Source organism: Maylandia zebra, linkage group LG8, assembly GCF_041146795.1.
Source record: "Maylandia zebra isolate NMK-2024a linkage group LG8, Mzebra_GT3a, whole genome shotgun sequence".
Taxonomy (NCBI): Eukaryota; Metazoa; Chordata; class Actinopteri; order Cichliformes; family Cichlidae; genus Maylandia; species Maylandia zebra.
The window spans coordinates 9,855,558-9,871,352 of NC_135174.1; the positions used below are offsets into that span (position 1 = coordinate 9,855,558).

The 15,795-nt window shown below is 42.1% G+C and overlaps 1 protein-coding gene across 3 annotated transcripts in view; it reads right to left on the bottom strand.

Annotated features, from left to right (window-relative positions):
• The window catches only part of arhgap22b (Rho GTPase activating protein 22b), a 59,255-nt gene that overhangs the window by 24,909 nt on the left and 18,551 nt on the right, over positions 1–15,795 (bottom strand). For 2 of the 3 annotated variants that reach the window (XM_004557616.3, XM_076887287.1), the window contains one exon: positions 13,195–13,282. In XM_004557616.3, coding sequence (XP_004557673.1) covers positions 13,195–13,282 — 88 coding nt within the window. Of the gene's footprint in view, positions 1–7,987; positions 8,351–13,194; positions 13,283–15,795 lie in introns of those variants that run through there. The other variant, XM_004557617.3, reaches the window with a different exon arrangement.

A 15,795-nucleotide genomic window follows, 5' to 3' on the forward strand; every position in this document is an offset into this window, starting at 1 on the left:
TGTGACACCACAGCCATGCTATCATTCAAACACTGATAACAGCATAAATCGAATTAAATCGGGACTTGATGAGAGCTTCTGAGTATCACTAGAAATATTATAAAGAGTCGTCTCTGTACCACAGTTTGCTTTCAGTAAACACCGAGAGCATTCACTGTTAGCATAGCACATCCATGTTAGCAGTGTATAAATGGATGGTTTAGCATATATTAGCACAGGTATCAATAAAGGACTACGTATTAAACACTTTTACTAACCTCAGGCAGACGGACAGGCGCTCTGCAGGTGGGATTGAGCGCCTGTAGTCGGTGTCTAGGCGGGCGATTCTGGGACCGACGCGGGACAGCAGGTCCTCAAACTGGCCGAGTGAATGACGGTGATAGCGCTGGAATCGGCCGTCATCCAGGCGCAGCTCCTGGAGCAAGTGGTGAAACTCACCAAACTGCTCATGCCTCTGGAGGACCTGATGGACCCAGGTACGGCAAGGATGTCCTTTATGCCGCTACTCTGCTCTCCACAGTAAATAGAGAAAGGAGACTCTCTCTTCAAGCGCTAGCTCGACAGCTGCCATCTTGCAAAGATACCGGTCTTGCAAAACTTCCTCCCACATCCCTCCCACATTTCCGGTTCACGCGCGTTAAAATATGATATTTTGGGGCGCGATGGATTTTTCTTGGACACGCGTAGAGGTGCGAATGTGCACGCGTCAAGTTAGGGGCGTTTGGGGCTTTTTTCACGCGCCCATCGCGTTCGGTAGAGTGCGACCAATTTGGTCGCAAATGCGACCAAATTTTTCAGTGGTGCGACTAAAAATAAATATTTGGTCGCACCTGTGCGACCAACTGTTCGGGTAACAAACAAAAAAAATCTCTGCAACTCTCTGTGTGGTCAACAACAGACACACATTATGCCCCTATCATGGACTAAACCAATCAGAGATAGTCAGGGGCGGGACCTCTCTGATTGGCCGTGGTCCAGTTGAAAGTGCAGGTGGAAGAGAGAGGTGAGTAGCTTGAATAAAGCGATATCAATTCATTAACGGATTCCACACAAAGACGTAAACACAGAGCGGACCCGACACAGAATCAGCTTTGTCTTTCTCGGCTTTCTCACCCGACAGCCCGTACACGGACACGCTGTCGGAGCTTAGCGATTCTGATGCGTCGGGTCCGCTCTGTGTTTATGTCTTTTTTGCGCTGATTCTGAGCTGCAGGTTTTGTCTCTCTCCAACCAAAATTCGCCGAGCCAGCAGCAAAAGAAGCAGCAAACTACGCTTCACATTTGATCAATGTCGTCATGAATTCCCTCTGACTTTTGCTGTTTTGCTTCCACCAGGATAAAAATCGCACTTCATGCACAGCTCTCTCTCTCTGTACTTCAAGAACAGTTTGCCGTCTCAAATCCCTGTTTTCTGCATTATTCATTTGCTTATTACCCACCAGTCTACCGTTGTTTACAGCGCTGTCTTTTTCTTTTTTCACTTAAATGACCTCGGACAAGAAAGTCTAATTTCTGCTGTTCAATACTGAAGAAATTTAAACTTCTTAAAATTATGCAAAATTGCAGAATATTGCAGAATATTTTTAAGGTTATCTGCTATCAAAAGCCAGACCAGAAAAATCTCCATGTTTTTCTGTGTTTTATTCTCAGTTACTTTCACACAAAGGCATCTGCTGTGATTTTCACAATTCTGATGAAGTCTCATGTGTGTCAGTATTGATAAATGATCAGAATTATATTATTTCTGACTGTCTGAGGCTAAATTGAATCAAATCAGGACTTTGAGAACCGGAATCGAATGGATTATAGAAATCAGTGATGATACCCAGCCCTAGTGAGCAGCCTACGCCTGAGAGAAGTGGATGTAGCTGTGGGTAATAAAAAAAGATGAAAATAAATTTTGTTAAGTTAAGGCCTGATCTGTCTGAAATTCATAGCCAGTGCTCTGACACGGTGCCATCAATCTTTGAATGCTGAAAAAGCACAGTGTATCCAGGAAACACATTATATGCTGCAATAAATGCACTGCCCAAGTGTCCCCTCTCCCTACTGCCTTTCAGCAACAGACAGCAGCAAACAGGTCGTCAGAGGAGGCCGAGATGATTAAGTTTAACATTTTCTACAATATTGACAAAGCACTTTAAGCACAAGTTTGTTAGTTAATAATTTAGAAATGAATATTGTCTGTATGGACTTCCCCCCCAAAGAAAGTGCACAAGTAAAACTGCGGTGTTAAGCGATGCGGTTGAAAAATTTGAGTGCGCCTAACTTTTGTGCTGGTACGCCTAAATTTTTAAAGTTAGGCGTACCGGTGCGCCCATGTCAAAAAGTTAGTCTAGAGCCCTGGGGAGGATTCAGGGTTTCCTGATCCAGCACTAACAACAAGCTTTAGCAAAAAAGGAAAGTTTCAAGCCTAATCTTAAAAGTGGAGATACAGTTTCTTGTTTCTTGTTCTAGAACTGTATTCAAAGCCTACTTGGGAGCTAGTGTATTGCAGATCCTTGACACAGTGCTTTTGAGACTAGCATCTTTGACTAAAAGGGTATCTATCAATGTTGCTCGGGGTATCTCAGAGACAGAACGGTAATGGTTGTGTGAATAACAGTACAAATGAAAGATAATTCCTCTGCTAGTCGATTGAATGTCCTAAACATCCCAAAGGTGCTCTTGGACTAAGAGCTGGATATTTACTTTTTATTTATTTATTTATTTATTTCATTTTTAAGGGCATTTTAAAATCTAGAAAAGGTATATAGTTATAGGTTTTGGTACTGTGACTCTGTGAATATGGCTATGGGCTCAAAATGTGGTCATAAATATTTTGTACTTGTAAAAAAGATTTGTATGTGTAAAAAAGATTTGTGTGTGCGTAAAAAAGATTTGTATGTGTAAAAAGAATTTGTGTGTGCGTAAAAAAGATTTGTATGTGTAAAAAAGATTTGTGTGTGCGTAAAAAAGATTTGTGTGTGCGTAAAAAAGATTTGTGTGTGGACTTAGAAAAAAAACCCCTGCAAGTTACAAGTACGGATTTTTGACCCTATTTTTCTACCCTTCATCTGATTGGTTAATGTCATGTCAATCACAAATGTAACAATCCAATCAGAGAACAGATGGGTTTGGCTGTCGGAGGGGCGCTTTTTTGAACTGCAGGTCCTTGAAGGGTGATACCGTTTGAAGCTGGAGGATTGCTATATAAATATCCGATAGCAGCTAGGTCCCCTAACTTTCAGTAGCTGTTGAAAGGAAAAAGTTGTGGTATATCAGTGGTTAGAAATAACATTATTACTTTAGGATTAGTTTAACACAAAGTCAGGGCTGACCCAGGACCATTGCTGTGAGTCACAGTGCGCAGCATAAAAGTCCTTTCACATCGGATGCAGGATACGCTGCTAATGCTAACTGCTAACTAAAAGCAAAGGATCTAGAATTTGTTACGCTGGCTGCTGGGCTCTATGGGTTTTTGCAGCAGCTCTACCTGTACTAGATGCACCTGCTCCTTGCCTTTTCTATCTCTGACTTTATGTCCTCTACAAGAGTTTGTTTTTTTTGCTAGTTCTTCAAATGTTCAATAAAAACATGTATGCTAATTCATAACGAAGAAAGCTTTGTAATGAAGACTGTCATTTCCAAAACACTGCCCGCCCCCACCCCGCAGTCCGCAGCGCTGTTGAAAAGGCTGTGGAAGTCCCTGTATTAAACACGTAGACCTGTGACATAAAAATCACCAAACTCGGACGACCACAGACTGTTTTCCTTCGTGGTGATGAAGGAAAACGCTGGGTTGGCATGTAAAAGGGCATTTATTCCCTTCAAAGACCTGCAGTTCAAAAAAAGCGCCCCTCGACAGCCAAACCCATCTGTTCTCTGATTGGATTGTTACATTTGTGATTGACATGACATTGACCAATCAGATGAAGGGAAGAAAAATAGGGTCAAAAATCCGTACTTGTAACTTGCAGGTTTTTTTTTTCTAAGTCCACACACAAATCTTTTTTACGCACACACAAATCTTTTTTACGCACACACAAATCTTTTTTACGCACACACAAATTCTTTTTACACATACAAATCTTTTTTACAAGTACAAAATATTTATGACCACATTTTGAGCCCATATATGGCCTCATGATGTAACAACAAAGAACAAGAGCTGATTTGAAGGACTGGAGAAACCACAGTTTTGCTGGTAGGGTGTTGATATCTAAATGTATAGTTTATTCATCAAACTGAACATTTTACAGACAATGACACTTGAAGATACCCCCCCCCCCCCCCCCCCCCACACACACACACACACACACACATCCAACTTCTAAACAATTAAAAAAATAAATAACATAATCACATTTTGAAATAACCCCTCAATCTCTTGAAAACTCCTTTTTTAAATTTAAATTGAAGGTCTTAATTTAGGCTCAAATATCAACATCGTTTAAAGGTTTAAAAAATGTTATTTGAAGATGAACAAGGTAGCAGATTTTCTTTTCCCTCCCTAGATGAGACATTTAGATGGGACATTAGTGAATTCAAAGTGAAAATTATCTTATTTTATCAAAGATATTTTATAATATTTCTGACAGCAGCAAATGTCCATTTTTAAATTTTGTGTATTAAACTTGTTTCGTTTGGATAAACCAGGTTGAAAAATCACTGTGCTTTAGAAATGTGGGTTTCTTACCACTAGATGGCAGAGTTGTCCTATTGGGTGCTTGTACTTTTGCACTGTGACCCACACTGTGGTCCAGAGAAGAAGTGAGGGATCTAAAACATTAGCAAAGCTCATAGCTGCCTGAAAACATGTGGGGAAGAAAATCACATCGTACTGTAAACTCGGTGTGAGTCACAGTGAGCGACGCCAGGTTGATATAAGAATACCAAACATCTTATTTTTGTTTTTCAAATGTGTGAAATGTGATCTTCAGCAGCACTTGGGCATTAGGGTTAGATGTGGGCAATTGGCTGTGGCTGCACAGTCACTGTTGTTACAGTCATTTAGTTGTGAGAAGGGAAACCAAATATAAACAGTGGTGCTATAAAGCCAAGTGCCATTGTCACCCAGCTTTTCAAACTCACACTACCATGATCAACAATACACAGCGGCGTGTCATCACAAATGCTCCACTGTCTGGGAATACTGTGAGGAAATAGACTCACTGTCAAGCTTGCTTGTATTAATGAGCAATATCTGTAGTGTCATAGAAGCATGAGTCGTAAATAAGTCCACAGGAGAAGAGGGGTGATAAAAATGTAGAGAAGAGATTTGGACATTAAAGTGCTACCAGATCTCCTCTACACACACAGAGCCACTTAAATCGGAACATCCAAGCCTGGATTGACCAGCGACACAAAGATCCTATTTGCAGCCAGTTAAGATAATGTTTACTGCAGACAGTCGTCTGACTGGGTTTTCCTCTTCAGCTCCCTGCAATGAATTTGATTTTGGTTGCTCCACACAGGCATGAGACAGAGGTTGACATTTGAGCCTGCAAAGAGGATAAATGTTTGCAGAGCACATGCGTAAAGCTGCAGTGTTAGGAGTTAGGAGTGCCTGTGTATATTCCATTGAAGATACGCCCTGGAGAAATCCTGCTTCAGTATTTAAATGTCACAAAGCTCATAGACACTGTGGAATAAACGATAAGGAGTGGAAAGGATGAGTGGAGGAGGACAGGAGTATAAACAAGAGCTCTCCTAGCTGAAGTTACTGTTAGAACTTAGTAAACTGTCACAATAGGTTGAGATACCTGCACTCAGTTGAGGTAGTGCATTACTTTCTCATCATAAGTATATTTATGTCCAGGGGTGCACACAAGTGAACACAAAAGACAGCATATTCTGCACCACATCTTTGTGCGTTCATCATTTGTTTGAAGCCAGCTCACCTCCTCTAACCACTTTTCCGAGAATACGCGCTTCTTTTGCGGTTCGGACTCTTCTGACATTTCTTTGGAGGTGGAGGAACACCAAAGTAATTACTTAAAGGAGCTTGCTTCTTCGACATCTTTAGGAGTTCTAAACAAAGGTCTGTCCTCCTCCAGAAAATCTTATGTACGCAAACGTGCGTTGCAACGTCTTATCTAGTGCACGTGTTTTATGTAGAGAGCGAATGCGCACCTGCGGACCACTTATGTGCAGCCCTGTTTATGTCACTTATATTTTTATCCTGTGGACTGGCTGTCTGTTTTCTTATTAAACAAAATTGAACAATTATTTTGCTGGCATCCCCCATCTATGAAGTTGCTTAAAAAAATGTATCAATTACCTATCATTTAAAAATCGTTTGAAATGTAATTAATTGACAGGAAAAGTAACACTATTATTTGTTACAGCAAACAAGCAAAAGACGTTTCAGTATGTTTGCATTAAAGGTTTTCAAATAATAAGAAATACAGGTAATATACTTGTGTCATCATCTGATTCAGCCGCAACATACCTGCAAAATATAAAAAGTAAAGCTTATAAATCTGGATACTGCCCCTCAGTAAGCTTCCAGAAACTGGACAATCAGAAGAATGTGGGTTTTTGAGAGGGAGCGGTTAAAGAGCATGAGCAGCTTGTTTCAGATAGTGGATGAACTAAGGAACTGCATAAAGGGTTGGTGTAAGATAAGCAGGTCAAGTTTTTTTTTTTAAGGGAAATCATATAAAGTTACTCTGTTAGTTACTATAGTTACTCTGAAGTTACTCTACTCCAGGAATGGACATATGGAGCTGTGTGCATGGGGTCTTTCCGGGTACTCCGGCTTCCTCCCAAAGACATGAAGTTAGTGGGGTTAGGTTAATTGGTAACTGTGTCTATGTGTCAGCCCTGTGACAGACTGGCGACCTGTCCAGGGTGTACCCTGCTTCTTGACCTGGGATAGGCTCCAAATGAATGAGTGACCAAGAAAGGGAAACAATAAAAACAATAAAAATAGATTACACAACAGGTTCTGCTTCCTGATATGTTGTACCAACTATACAGTGAGTGATGGCTACGAGATCAAATAGTGGTATGACCAAGTGGCAGCCTCTGAAACTTAAAAATGAAGTTCCTGAAAGACTGCACGTCCTCTAGTGGCCACTTGAGGCACCAGAAAGCAAGTAACTCCCAACAGACGGTCTCGTTAGAACGCCTAACTTTTGAGCATTAACAAGAATGTTTACAGCCTATGGGTGGTTTCCTGCTTCATAAGAACTTTACAGGAGGTTGAATGCAATAACTTTTCCACAAAGCTACCTGGACTTAGCACTCCACTTTTTCTTCCATATAAGCTTCTGGTTCCATGAAATCCACGTGCCAGCAACCAAAACACTAACATCAAACCTTCAAAATGTGTAGTCCAAAATGAGTGGGTCAAATGCCATAGGCTTTCTATCTACAGATATCTATAGTTTGACAATCTATTACAGACTGTAGCAGTGCTAACCATAACCAAAGACACAGATACCCTTGTAACCACAAAGTAGAACTATTGTATTCTCCAAACATGCATTACAGCACAGGAACAGCTGTAATTTACTAGTAGCTGTGTGCAAGTGACCTCTCAGTCATGCAAGTAACTGCCAAGAGACATTAATTTGCTCATAAGGGTATAAAACCACTTTACCTAAAACAGAAGGGAAGAAGTTCAACAAGTCAGTATACTGCAGTGTGAAAATATGAGTGGATTAAACTAAAAGAAAAGTTGTTAGACAGGAATTAGCCAGCTCAGTGCTTTTCTGCAAAGTAGTCAGCATGTCATTCTCTTTTGTATTCACATTTTGCAGCAAAGCTTTTCATATAATTGCTCTTGTTGAGGCATAGAAATTTTAAAAAAACACCATCCGTTAAAAGTGTTCTTTGTGGGGCAGGAGGACAGGGCGGTCATGTTAAATCTGTGAAAAAAAAGCTCCATAAATAAAAGTTCTAAACATGCTGTAAATCTGACAGTCTCAAAGCTGCTCGGCCGCTCCACCTCACTGTCTACTACACTTGTAAAAAATCTCCAGCATCTGTTTCCCGTTACCTTGGAGATGTTGTTTCTTCAGTCTGTCCGGTTTACAGCAGACCGGCCCCATGGCTGAGTGAGCGGCGTGGGCTGGGGCAGGCGCTGCCTCCGGCCTAAAGCTAGAGCTCGAAGGAGTGGCTCCTCCGCCACCACCGAGTCCGTTTGGAAGCAGATCAGTACGCAGGTAGCACCGATGGCCAGAACCTGCCAGCGAGGCATGCTCGATGCCAGCGGAAACTAAACCCCGTCAAATGACCCCAGCCTCTTACTCCTCACTCGTTTATTCTGCCCTTCCATTCACTCCTCTCTTCCTGTCTCTCACATTCAGCAGTGTGGGCAGCAGGTCCGTTCCCTCAGCCCCCCTGGGGAGAAGCAAATCCCTGAGGAGGAGTGTAACAAGTCTCTCTCTCTCTCTTTCTGAGTGTGCAGTATCTGGGAGATGGGCTGTCCTCCAGTCTTTGTCAAACAAACCCGTACACACACACATATACACACACATATACAAAGAGAAACGGGGCAGTTCCTATCAGGCTCTGTGAGACAGATTCTTCCTTAAATGAGACAGAACAAAAAACATGTTACTGATACATATCCCTTTTACAAACTATTCTAGACATTTCTGAAGCTGGTTGCAATTTCAGAAAACTTTAGGAAGATGTGTTGTTCTGTCTTGTAAAATGTCTCTTGAGCAATTTAACCAGCCAATATGTGACCATGTATTCTGTTGACAGAAAAGAAGCAAAAAAGAAAACACAAGCATATTTTTCATACCCGCTGCTATAAAATACTGTTAATGTGATGCATCTTGCATGCATCTGACTCATTTAAAGTCAGAGAGAATCAACATGGGACCCAACATGTAGCTGTGTTAATGTTACAAAGGTCAAAGTGTAAAGAGAACTGGTTCTTTACTTGCAGTCAGACATTTAGGGTTGCCATATGAGGCAAAATGGCTTTTCAAACACACAAAAATCCTATGTGTGTGTGTCTGTGTGTATTATTCATCCATGGGTGATGTACTGTGTGAGGAACTAGTCCACAGCAGAAGCTATCACATTTGCACACCGCAATTGCATGTGCTCTTGTCCAGGTGGCTTATCATTGCGCCGCACCGCCAGAATAAAGGGTTAATATCCCCGAGCCAGCCGTTAAGTTAAAAAAGAATAATTTAAGATATCTACGTATTTGCTTATTTCCCTCATGCCTGTAGGCTTTAAGACAAGCTCAATTCAGACTCAGGCACATGACTGTTGAATCGGCTTTGTTTGGGTGCGCTGCTAGCTTTGTCTCGAGTACACACTGATTTAAAAAAAAAAAAAAAAACATAATAGAAGCCCAGTTTTTAATTGCAGGCATGCAGAACTACTCATGTTATTTCAGACAAATGCCAAAAGGAATTTGGTGTTTTTTCTGCTTCCACTCAAGTGATATTTAAGAGAGGGCTGTCTGCAGAGATGCAGGATAACTGCAGGCTGGTTATGACTTTGATGTTTCACATTTGTCAAACACTGAAAACCATTCAGCAGCACTTGCTTGCTTGCATGGGGGTTATTGTGTTGCTAGTGTCTGCCTTGCGTCTACCTTTTCCAATACGGTTGGCTACTTAGCACCACAAAAAAGAATGACCAGTAGATTTACTCTGCAGCCAGACACACACACACACACACACACACACAAACGTAATCTTGCCAGAGCAGAGTCTATCAGTCAATGACATGACCCAGATGAAAAGCCAAGGTCTCTGGGCTCCCTTGAAAGACAAGGCTACTATTACAGCAGACAAAAGAGTGCTGAAAGTGAAGGAAAACCAGGCGCTGATTTATCAGCACTGATAGAAAAGTCCCCACCTTCATTTCTGGTCTGACCTCATATCGAGGGGTTACCAGTGCAGAAGTCCCAAACAGCTGCAGTGCGTGTGGGTTGCACTGCTGCTCATGACTGCCTGTTGCAAACAGATGTAGTTCAAAATGGTTCACTTTTAAACCTTTACATACAAATGATTCATTTTCCAGCCAGAAATAAAAGGTGAACCTAATGTGAGGGAACATAGAGATCCATGCACTATTTAACCATTTTAAACGGGAGAGTGAATTTGGGCTGCAATCTGTTTGTCTTTTTCTCAAATCTGTTTGTGTACAAATCATAAAAACTGAAAAAAAACTATGGATACTGACAATAATTTGACCATAAAATATGTTTGATTCAGTTCATCTTTATTACATATTGGGCAATAATGCAGCCCCTCAGGTCATCTTCTACCTGAAACAAGCTTGTTAACCCTTCCCATTTAACCCTCTGAACTGTAAATCATCATAGGTGTTGATGCTAGCCCTACCCATACTCTAACCTCATATTCTGAGGTTTTCTTTGTTCCCTGATTTCCAGCTCAACAAAAAAATCTGCTTGCCTGGAATTAGAGGTAGGGCTAGCGTTAGGGTTTTCTTTGATGATTATACTTTCTATATTTGCAAGTCCATTAGAGGGTCTGAGTTATGTAAATTTTGTCATTGGGCGATGAGGGTCCATGCGGACCACATGCTTCCTTGGTTTTTGTGACCACATAGACTTGTCTGCGGAGAATTTCCGTTACAATGGACAAACTACACATGCTCCCCGGGTGGTGGACTTCAAAGAAATATAACAGAAATGACTACTCTGCAATCAGGTCTCCAGCTGTCTGCAGTGGAGGAAAATCAAGGCTTTAGACTTCTGAAGGTTAAAGGTCCTGATCCTATGCTTTACAGGCCCAACTATCAACGTGGGAACATAAATCCCCCATGAGGCCACCCCACCCCTTTGAATCCAGGTTTCTTCTGATTGGCTGTCCCTCACTAAAAGAACATTTGAACTCCAGGTGGGTGAGGCTGTTGCGCTCACAACCAGATCTGTGTGGCTGATGTGAGCATCTTACATATATATACACATATATATGTGTGTGTGTAATTGCTTAGAATCAGAATACTTTAATAATCCCTAAGGAAATTATGGCAAAATTAATTATGGAAAGCATTTTCAGTGCTCAGAGTGAGTAGGAAAGTGCTATACTAGCCCATTTATATAGAATATGACTGAAAATTAGGAAACGCACAATAAAAATACCCTTAAAAAAATTAGCTGCCACCTAATTAACTAACAGATTAACATTTTTAGGTCTCTGCTCTATGTAAACGTATGCAAATGTAAATTTTACAAAAGACAAAAATCCTGTTTATTGTATAACAGAGACTACAACATAGCAACACGGCACTCCACTGTATATGTTATAGTGGCGAATCACTGTTCAGTGAGCTCATTATTGTATGTTTCAAGAGGGACCGCTCTGTGAAATTGGCTGCACACATGGCCAGACACATTAATGATTGCTTTAGAAATGAGAGGAAGCATCATTTTAACACAAGGTACAGACTCAAATCTCCAAGCCTATTCATTTCATACTAACGGGAGCGTGTAAACCTTCATCACACTAAGCCGATTACAGGCTGGAGGAAGAAAGGGCATGCTAACACGTGCTTCTGCGCTGAGCAGACAACAAATCTAACGTGATGTAAACAGCAGATGGAGTCGTCATAAATTATGGACAGGAGGGAAAACATAACTTATACAGACTGATCCCGATAAGCTTTTATTACAGTTAGAATCCGGCAGGATGTGGACTGTGGATGTGACTAACTTCCACACTCAGCATGTACACACCTAACATGAACTGAATTTCTTTGGAGTCTTGTGGTTCCTGCATCCTTCTAAATTATATTTGTCTCCTTTGACTGACCTCCTCCTCTCCTCTTTCTTTACACTCTTCTCCTGCCTTCTGTGCTTCTTACAGTCCACTCACATGTCGGGGTTCTTAAGACTTTTCTGGGGTTCACACCCGTCTGCGATATTGACTGGCCTTAAACAAACCACATAGACACTCACAAGCCTGTCGGCCAGTCTAAACAGAAGAAAGGATCTCCAAGCAAACACCACAGAATGTGTAATAAACAGTCAAACTATTACAGAGGTCATTTGCAGTATGGATTAGAGCAGCGGTCCCCAACCCCCGGGCCTTGGACCGGTACCGGTCCGTGAGTCGTTTGGTACCGGGCCGCGAGAGTTGAGGCTCAGGTGTAAAATGTATGGTTTTCAGGGTTTTTATCGGTTTTTAGCGTTATTTTGTTATCGTTTTTTCGTTAACTCGATTTTCCTGGGTCTTTGGGTCATGTGTTATGAATAAATCTTCTTTTTTTCGGTACCGGTACTAGTTTTATTTTGTTGTATTTATCCGCGACACCTTAAAGGCCGGTCCGTGAAAATATTGTCGGGCATAAACCGGTCCGTGACGCAAAAAAGGTTGGAGACCGCTGGATTAGACAACCCGATTTAGAGATTATACCTGTAGCTCTGTGGCTGTTTAGTTGTGGCCCATTTTTATACTCATATCTTCTTAGATATGTCTTAATATACACTTTAAACTGCTGCTCAGAGATGGTATTATTTTAATCTGTTACACAAAAGGTTAAGTATTATGACAAACTTCACCTTCATGACAATAAAATGTGTTGTATTGATTGAGTGAAACCTTGGAAAGCCATGTGAGGTCAATCTAGCTAGACCAGTTGGCCACAGGCAGTGCTTCTGTGTTTGAAGCATGACGGCTCACTAACAGTCCTGAAATCTACGGTCTCAGAGCAACAGCATGATGGAGGGCGAGGCTGTTCTCTGTCTTATTTTATGTTACGCTCACACAGTAATTGACTTTCATGCTCACACGCCACAAGCTAGAAATACAACACTGGAACTGCCAGCACTGAGGTCAAGAGACGCAAGACAAGGAGGCAGACACTGTGGACAACAGCGCTCTCTAGTGTTAGCAAACAGAGTAGGAACTAAAGAATAAATAGAGTCCAGGCACAATGCATACGAGTAGGTATGTGAGGCGATATGAGATGGTGAATAGCAAATTTAATGCTAACTATAACAGCTAGGAGAGAGTAAAATTATTTTACAGGTTCTTTTTTAATACAAAAGGAAGCTCAGTGAAATTAATGTCATGCAAACTAGCAACTGATGGGAATTCCTTGCTGCTTCCTGTATCTAATCTGTGGTCACGTGACTTCAGATATTTGCATCGCTCACCATAAAACAGGATATTACATTTTTGGCTCAGACGGTCAGCACAGAGATAAACGCACAATGGGAAACCTGCAGGTTTTTGTGATAAGGGTGCAGAGAATAAGGGATCTCACCTGGTACGATCTCAAACAGGTGCCTTCCTGGTTCGTCTGGATTAGCTGTGAGTTCATTGACCAGGCATCCCTGCAGTGGTATACAGCCCTGAAACGTACAGGAAGAAGCTTACAAATAGTTTCCCACCACAGAAGCATCGATTTCCTTTGTCTTTTCTCCACTTTCACTAGTTTCTCGACTTTTTACTTATATTTTACTGTAACTTTCCAGAAAACTGGCTAAAGAAAGAAAGAAAGAAAGAAAGACAAATATGAGGAGCTGGGCACACTGAGATAAACACTTGTGGTTTGGAGTGACCGTGACCTACAACATGACCTGTGATGGATGTAAATTTCCTGGCTTCTGTGACGAAACACTCGGTCAGTTGGTAGTTTATGAAAATCTTATTTTAACAGGTAACCTTATCTATGGCCAATGTTTAGGATGCAAATGAGTCCAAGCCTGTGATAAAATCTGTTTTTGTGCCCCACTTGACTCCCTGCAGTGGTGACACCCTCTCTCGAGCTCTGCATTGATTATTGGTGTTCTCTGTTTTCAGTCACCTCTGCCAACGTGTTATCACAGCTTCCAAATAGTTTGCTTGTGGTCTCTATTCCTAACTAAACTCTCAGTTATTCTGGCAGGATATGGTGGAAACTCCAGGCTAATTTTAAGATCATTTGACAGACAGGTACAGCTAGTACCTGCGTAACCCTCTGAGGTCTAAACCCAAACCTGTGTCATGTTTTCAAGGGTTATGGTTTAACTCTGTTAGGTCTAAGTCATCATTGATGATCTTTTTAAGTTGAAATTTGGCACGCCATTTGGAATGATATTAAGACTGAGGGTACTCCCATTAGGCAATCCAAAGTGTGGCCAAGCATGCTGGACCAACAGTGCCCGATTCTTTTGGGATTGCTGCAAATTGTGCTTGGGCAAGTGTGCCATGCCCTGACCTGCTCAAAGAGGCGTCCCTGGCTGATTGATCTGGAGTGACTGACCATGTCTAAGAAAAGATCTTCAGTCCTTTGTCAATAACCGACTCTGCAAACCTGAGGACTGGGTGTGACTGATTCCAAAAGCAGCCCCAAATGAACCACAAAATAGCGCACAGAGTTACTCGGATTCTGCAAGATTGCCTGTTTTTGCCATTACATCGTAATAAAATGTGTGCATGACGGGCTTGAGTCTGACTTAGTTGCCTACTCTCACCCCCCCACCTCCTGTTTCCTCCCTCCTTATTACTCACCTCTTAGCCCCTCTAAAAATTTAAGCAGCTACTCCTGTGATTGAACAGGGACCCACACAGATTATCAGAATACATTATCCAGATCAATACCCATTTAGCCCCGAGAACTTAGGGCCAAGTGAGCTGTGAAGAGATGCCAGCGTCTGTAGGTCGGCCCCGTTAATCTCCACACTGGCATCCTCCATCAAACAGGCAGAAGAGTCTGCCAAACAGCCTCAGCCTGAGGGCCGGGCTGTCGCCAGCATTAGTCGCCATGGCAACAAATGGAAAGGGGTGGAAGCTGTGGATGGATAGAGCACAGGGGCAGGGCAGGATGGGTGTCCCAAGGGTGCTATGTGCTCAGAATAACACAAGTAGCTGGCTGGGGATGAATGACTAAGAAAAGGCAACACGTAACCCGAGAACACAAATCACGCAGAAAAGTAGGCTAGATAGCACTGTTTGTCCTTCCCTGCATTTTAACCAATGATACGGGAACTGTGCGCACATGTAAGAGCTTCAAAGCAGCTGCAAACAGATGCGGCCACGCCTACTTTAACCTCGTTTGTACACGAATGTCAGTCAGTTATAATTCTAGCCTGGCCTCTCGAGGTTTGTTCACACTTTTATCTCACGTTGGCAACAGTGCAACATGAACAGCTAGCGCATTGTTACTCATGGACATTACGCAGTGCTGTTGATCGGTACCGTGTGTCTAGATCTGGACCTGAAGCACCCCAGACTCGTCCTGTTTGGCGCGTGCCATGCCCAGGTCTATAGACGCACGCCTCTTAAAAGTAATCGGTGCCAGAAGTGGACGTAAAGCAAGAAACGAAGGAGCAGTAAAGAATTACTGGAACAGAAAGCCATGTACAATGCTGATGCTGCCAAGGTTTCGGAGCACCATAATGTCAGGCTGAAAAAATCTAAAATCATATGAAAGCAGTAAGTGATGGGGTTGGGCATGAATCAAATCAAAACAAAACCAAATATAAACTTTAAGTTTAAGCTGTTTTTAAGCTTTTTTTGTTTATTTTGTCAAAGGTTTTGTGTATTACAACCAGAGTCATGGTTGTGTGATGGTGGTGCCCTTTGTGTACCGCCAGATAACTGGACTCTGTTTGTTCAGCAGTGTATTCCACCCCCAACACACACGATGAAAAGGAAAACCCCCATAGATCCTCATCCAGCGCTGCCTTCCCTGCTACCAATTATCACATCCTTTCATCTTGGTAGTGGGGCAGTCATGTTCTGTTCGCAACACCCTCCCCACCCACACCTCCACCTCCGACCACACTCCCGGCCTCGGGTTTCCTATTGATTAAGAGATGAGAGGGTTAAAAAAAAAGGCCAGAATCACAGTTTCTCACACAACTCAGAGGGTGTGCATGCA